Source organism: Enhydra lutris, unplaced genomic scaffold (assembly GCF_002288905.1).
Source record: "Enhydra lutris kenyoni isolate GAN:26980312 unplaced genomic scaffold, ASM228890v2 scaffoldscaffold9, whole genome shotgun sequence".
Lineage (NCBI taxonomy): Eukaryota > Metazoa > Chordata > Mammalia > Carnivora > Mustelidae > Enhydra > Enhydra lutris.
The window spans coordinates 23,887,473-23,894,211 of NW_019154093.1; the positions used below are offsets into that span (position 1 = coordinate 23,887,473).

General features: G+C 53.8%; 1 protein-coding gene across 1 annotated transcript in view; it reads left to right on the plus strand.

Annotated features, from left to right (window-relative positions):
* The window catches only part of LOC111143145 (maestro heat like repeat family member 7), a 56,525-nt gene extending 53,843 nt beyond the window's left edge, over nucleotides 1-2,682 (plus strand). Inside the window, exons 23-24 of the mRNA XM_022496647.1 lie at nucleotides 1,743-1,805; nucleotides 2,357-2,682. Coding sequence (XP_022352355.1) covers nucleotides 1,743-1,805; nucleotides 2,357-2,601 — 308 coding nt within the window. The 3' untranslated portion in view covers nucleotides 2,602-2,682. The remainder of the gene's footprint in view (nucleotides 1-1,742; nucleotides 1,806-2,356) is intronic.
* The last annotated feature ends 4,057 nt before the right edge of the window (nucleotides 2,683-6,739 follow it).

Sequence of the window (6,739 nt, forward strand, 5' to 3'; positions counted from 1 at the left end):
GTCATTTACTGCCACTGAGTCTCAGTTTCCTCACCTGTAAAATGGGGATTGACTCCAGTTTCACAGATTAGATGAGACAATTTTTTAAACATGTGAAGCCTGGCTAGTCAAGGTGCTCCCTCCACATCAGCTTACTCCACATTTCCCATAATCCCAACCTCTGCCTTTCTGGGGAGAAAACAACTAGATTCCCCTCACTCAGAATCCCCAACATCAGCCCAGACCCTTCTGATGGCTTGCAGGCATATTTCCTCCCAGCGACTCTCCTCCCCTTCCCCAAAGAACCACACACTCTTCCCCAGGACCAAGAGACCCCCGCTGCCCAAGAGCTTGGAGAGAGGATGACCTTCCCATCCCCCACTTTGAAAAGCCATGCTTCTTTAGGTTCCTTTCTCCAGTTCACTTGTGGTTTTCATCAGTCTACTCACCGATGCACCCATTCACTGGTTCAGTAAGCAAACATTGCTTGATACTCCCCTCTGTGTCAGGCACCATGCCTCGTCTAGAGAAACAGAGAACAATTCCGGAGGTGATGTGGATGGCAGGGGTGGGCGGTGGGGTGGGGACTGTGGTGTTAACATGATCCAGGCAGGGACAGAGGAGCAATGCCCAGGACTGGGGGCATCCCTCAGAATGTGGGGTTCTGCTCACAGGCAGCTTCTCATACAGAGTGATATTATTTCCTAGATGCTGACTTCTCTAAATCTTGCTCCAAATTAATCATATGTAAAAGCGTTAGTGTTTAACACTTGAGTGTGTTCTCTGAGTCAGAGGCCTGTGCTGGGGGAAACCAAGCAGAGGAGAGGCTGTGTCCTCCCACACACATCTCCCCCGCCAGCCCCCGCCCCGTGCTGTGATTCCTAACCTCTTGGGGGTTGGTGAAATCCTGAAGAAAGTTATGAACACTTTGCCTAGAAGAACACGTACATGCATACAATTGTGTGTGTGATTTAAGATCCTCAGGACTGCCCTGCCCACTCCCCCACCTCGAGTGTATCTAGGCTTGAGACCTCAGGTCTGGTGGGAGAGGTTCATAAGTCACAAAATGCATCACAGTATATACAGGTGAGGGAAACTCTGATGTTCTGAGAGCCCAGAGAGCCACCTAACTTAGTTTGGGCTCAGGGTCGGGAAGGATTTCCTGCAGAAGTAATTATGTTAAGCTGAATAATCAAGGATAAATAGCAATGAGTCAGGCAGAGAAACGTGGGAAGGGCCTCACAGCAGGCAGAGGTCTGGCCTGGTCCCATTCAAGGACCTTTGGGAGAGGCACGTGGGCAGGGAGCAAGGGAGGGCAGGACAATGTGGCCGAGGAGCAGAGTCTCAGGCCCTCCAGGGCCCCACCAAGCACCTGCCTGAAAGGAACGTGAAGCAGTCAAGGTCCCTCACACAGATGCTGCCCAAACTCACTGTAGAAGGGGGCAGCTGAGGCAGCACCTCCCCGAGTCTCAGATGGACAGTGAGGGCCAGCCTGGGTAAGGGACCACCTTGGGCCACACTGTCAGAGTCAGCGGCAGCCCAGATCCTGTCCCTGTCCCTGTGCCACCCCTGCCCTCTGGACCTGCCACCTCTCCCAGGACCCCTCTTAGAGACTCTGTGCCAGGGTCAAAATGAAGTTCTCATTTTATGTCCTCATTCGTGGGACCCGAGAAGGGTGGGAGAGTTTCTCTTAGGAGGTCTGGTCTGAGGGCAGGGGTCAGAGTCAGGAGGTGGAGGCACTCATGTCTTGGATTACACTGAAGGGTCCCTGGTCCCCTGCATGGAGAGCATAATGACAGAAGACCGTCTGAATGAAGTTAAAGCAGGTAAGTAACACCCTGAGCCTTTGAGAGCTCGGGGGGGGGGGGGGGGCGGGCGGGCAGTGAAAGAATGAGTGGGCTCACAGTGGGTGACAGGAAACCGAAGGGATAGGTCTCAAAGCAAGTGGCTTCCCCTCAGCCCAGCTGTGCTCGTCTTTGTCCACGGTGAGCAGTGCTAAGGGGTCACCAAGACACAGAATACACAGCCCCACCCTAGGAGTGTTTACAGTCTAGGAAACTAGAATAGGAAATAGGCCCCAAACCATTTAGTGCAGGGCGAGTAGTTCAGACTCTTACTGGGGCAGATTAATTTTGTAACTGGGAAAATTAATGGGAGCCTGAGGGTGGGGCAGTCCCAGAAAGCTTCCTGGAGGAGGCAGGTTTTGATTCAGGCTTCAAGAGGCAGGAAAAGTTTGAAGAGCTAGGAGGAAGGTGAGGGAGGGGACGCTGAGTAGAGTGCCTGAGCCAAGACACAGAAGGGAGAAGGAAGGATGAGCTGTGAGACCAATGTGGGGACGCGGTCTTAACAAGCAGCCTTTCCCCTCCCCATGCCCCAGCTCTGGAAAATCTGAGACACGACCCGGAAGCATCAGTGTGCATCTACGCGGCGCAGGCCCAGGACCACATCTTGGCCAGCTGCTGGCGGAATTCCTGGCCGCTGCCGCACGGGGACTCGTGGGTGTGCGACCCGGCTGCCACACACCGCTGGAGCCCCAGCTGTGAGAACCTGCCCACTTCCCACCAGCGGCGCTCCTGGATCATGCAGACCCTGAGCTCCTGGAAGTTGTCCCTGAAGCAGTGATGTCTCCGAGCCCCCAGCCCTCCTCAGGGGTGGCCACGGCCACAGCCATTCCCCCTATAAATGCCACGTGGCTTACCTCTCCCCGTGAGTGTTCCCTCAAGGGAGACGCCATGGCTCTGGGCAACACTTCTGCAAGATGAGTGTGGCCTTCATTGTTGACTTGGTCAACATCTACAGCCTCACGCAGGCTGTTTTGTCCACATTTTATAGGTGGGGAAGCCAGGGCTCCAAGAGGTGAAGAGGCTTCCTCAAGGTCACAGAGCAAGTCTCCTGCCTGCCTCACTGCCCCCCTTCCCCAAAGGGAGGGTAGAAGAACAAAAGGGGAGGATATTGGGGTCGTTTCAGGGGAAGGAAAAGGAGGGACTCCCCCACGCCATGACATCGGCATATCTGGAGCCCTGACCTCTGAGTCCCACTCATGGGGCTCTGCTCAGAGATTGACTGTCCCTTATATGGGTCACATTCACTGATCACCTAACCTGGACCAGGCCTGCTGTGGGTGCTGGAGGAGAACAAGATGAGTCCCAGGTCCTTGTAATTCATACTCTGGGGCAGTGGTTCGCAAAAGGGGTGATTTTGACCTTCAGGGAATATTTGGCAATATTTGGAGACATTTTTGGCTCTCAGGTGGAGCCCAGAGACGCTGCTAAACATCCCACAGGGCACAGGACAGTGCCCACAGTGAAGAATTATCCATCCCGAGTTGTCAAAAGTACTCAGGTTGAGACACTTTGGTCTAATGGAAGTATCAGAGACAGGAAAGACACCAACAGCCCAGTGCTGTGATGAAGGGACTCCTGGGAGCTGTGAAGTCCAAAGATTGACATAGGCTAGCAGGGAGTGGGGGTGTCAGGGAAGGCTTCCCAGAGATAAGACACTCCCCCCCACACACACACAGTTGGGGGCTTGGAAAGATGACTGCGTGGTGGGGTATATGGAGGACAGGAACGTGCACAGGACCAAGGACCAACTGCTGGTACGTAGGTTCGGAGGATCCTAGAATGTGTGTTTTTGAGGGGAGGAGATCAGGACCAGGACTAGGTCCCTAAGGCCTTGGAGGCTGTGTGAAGGAGGGAGACCTCAGGGAGCAGCGGGAAGGCATGGTGTGGTGTGAAGCTGGGGAGAGATGTGGGCAAACACTGGCTTTAGAAAGCTCCTTCCTCTAGAGGATCAGGAACCCCACAGACACGGCTGGTGGGAGTGTGGAGGGGTGCAGCCCTCTGGACAAGAATCTGTCATTATTCAGTCATACTAAGTTTAGGCACGCCATGATCTGGCAATTCTGCTCATGAGCACACATCTTGGATGTGTGCTCTTCCCACGGGTCCATACAGAGAGACGTATGAAGAAATCTCCCGCACCATTATTTGCGGTGCCTGGGAGAGGAGGTGGCCTGGGTATCCACGGTCAGGGAGCAAAGGGCACCGTGGAGCCCATGCAGCAGTTCGAGGCCGAGGGGGACGTGTTGCACCATGGACGGGACCTAAAACCTAGTGCTGAGGAGAAAAGTACATAAAAAATGCATGCATGAAAGAAGTCACATTTTGCAAGAACACTTAAAAACTGAAAATACACATTAAAACACAGAGTGGTGGGAAGGAGTAAAGAGGAGGGCTCTGGGGCATGAAAGGGAATGAATGATAAAAGGGAGGGGAAGAAAGCTCACTCTGTGGTGGAAGGAAAGTGGGGGGGGCAGTGAACAAGAGCACAGACAGGATGACTTGGCTGGAGGCTTGGGGGAGGAATGGAAGTCTGGACTGCAGGGTCAGATGGAAAGGGGGACCAGACCTTTGGGAGATGGAGAAGAGCAATTTTCAGCACCTCGTGGTTGATAGGATGGAGGAAGGGGGAGGGACAGTGAGGTGCTGGGGGTGCTGTCTGTATTTCAGAGTGGATGACTGGGTTAAGGGTGTCTCCCCCCACTGGGTGGTTCTTCTGGACCAGAAGCAGGTTCAGGGAGAGAGGAATTCAGGCTGGATGTGGTCAGTATGAGAGGCTTGGCATCTCACAGTAGTAGAGACACCCACTGGGTGCCTGGCAGCACAGTGGGAGGCTGGGTAGAGGGAATCAGGGTGGAAACAGGTTTGGGATTCCTTGCAGACAAGGCTGAGGTGAGATTCCCTGGGCAAGGGCGTAGAGTACATTTAAGCTCTTGCTCGGATGAGGAGCCTATGGAGTCGACCACACAATCATCTGCCAATATATCATAGGCCGAGACCATCGGGATTCTGGGCCTAAGAGAGAGCAGGAAATGGGGGTGGTGCTTGAGCATCACCTTTCCCATTGCAGAGAATGTTCATAAGCAAAGCCTGCTTGGAGTCTCCCAGTAGCCATACGGAGTTATGGAGAAGGCACGCTGGCTTTAGTGCCACATTCTATAGATGAGGACAGGGCTTGAAGATGAGTGGGCCTTGTCCAAGTTCACACGAGAGAATAAATAGAAGTGTGGGTCCCAAAGTTCTCCCAACTCCCATGTCGGAGCTCTTTCCACCCAAAGACACTGCTGCTTTCATTGGCCAGAACCTAGGTCTGGGCTGGCTTTGACAATCGACAGCTGTCACATTCTGGGTCTGGGTGGCTTCAAAGCACAACAGAGGCTGACAGTGTCAGTAATTGGCCAAGGCCCCCAAGTAGTGTTGAGTGGGAAGGGACCAAGAACACTCAGCAAGTCACTTTCTCACTTCCTAAGCCTCCCCCAACACCACCTGTAAAATGAATTCTTGCCTCTCAGGGTTTTATGGGAATCAAAACATGGAAGCCAAAGGATTTGTAGGCTCTGTACCCAAGAAGGGAAAAGACAATGAAGAGGAGAATGAGAATGGGAACCATTAGGGAGCAGACTGGAGGAGGAAGTGTGGAAAAGGAGGCTCAGTTGTGGGCGAGAGGAGACCCTTGGACCAGGTGTTCTGCTGGGCGTGGGTGGGCTAGAAGGGGCAGAACACAGGTGCTCTGGAAGGCTTACGGCCGTCAGGGAGTCATCCGGACTTAGCCCTGCTGTCTGTCTCACCCTGGGATCCGATCATGACCAAGCCTGCCAGCTCCACTGCTGGGCCTCCCATCTCTCCTCTCCCCTGGTCTCTCACCAGCAGCCTTGTCAATCTCTTAAATCCGGCCTCCTCCCATCAATCCTTCACGGGCAATCCAGGCCTTCCTAAAACAAATGTGCCCTTAGGTCCATCACTGGCTCACCATCCTCTGCAAGATAAAAGCTACAAGATAAAGGCCTGACTGCCCTCTGGCTGCCATTGATCTTGCTGGCCTTTCCTCTTGACTCTTGTGGTACCCAGCATGCCAGGCTCTCGCACACCACCATGCCTGTCTGATAGGGGCTCCCGCAGCTGCCTAAAAAGTTGAACTCCCCTCCAGCTCCCATCCATCTGGGAAGACCTTCCTCATCTCTGCTCTCAGCTCCGCAGAGAACGCGGGTCTATGAAATCTCGCTGACTCCCAGAGGTAACACCCACCCTTCTGTGCCTCCACTGTGCAGACTTGTGAAAGGCCCTGCTTTGGATTGGTCTGCTGCTAACCTACCTTCCAGACCAGGCTGTGGGCTCCCTGAGGCTATAGCGTCCATGACCGCAGGAGGGCGCACCTGGCGAGGAGTTCTTGTTTCCATCTTGGCTGGGGTAGATAGGGGAGGTGGTTAACCTCAGAAACAGGCATGTCTGATCACATAGCCCCTTTCCTTGAAACTCTTCAAAAGGCACCGCTGCAATCTTAGGAAGAAGCGAGTCCTCAGAATCACTACCCACCATTCCTCCTACCCCACCTACTCACCCTCTTTCTCATTCTGCTCCAACCACCCCCCACCCCCACCCCCAGCTCCCCTCCCTGGAGCTGCGCACTGCCAGTCCACTCCCTAGAGAAGGCTTTTCCCCAGATAGGCCCTGGCCACTCTGGGACTCCTCCTTTGCTCGAAAGCATGTACACCCCGTTTAAACCGCACCCCTCCCCCCAATAGGGACATCTGGATGGCTCAGTCAGTTGGGTCTCTCTCTTTTTTTTTTTTTAAAGATTATTTATTTATTTGAGAGATAGAGTGAGAGAGCATGAAAGGGGAGGTCAAGAGGGAGAAGCAGACTCCCCATGGAGCTGGGAACCGGATGTGGGACTCTATTGCAGGACTCCGGGATCATGA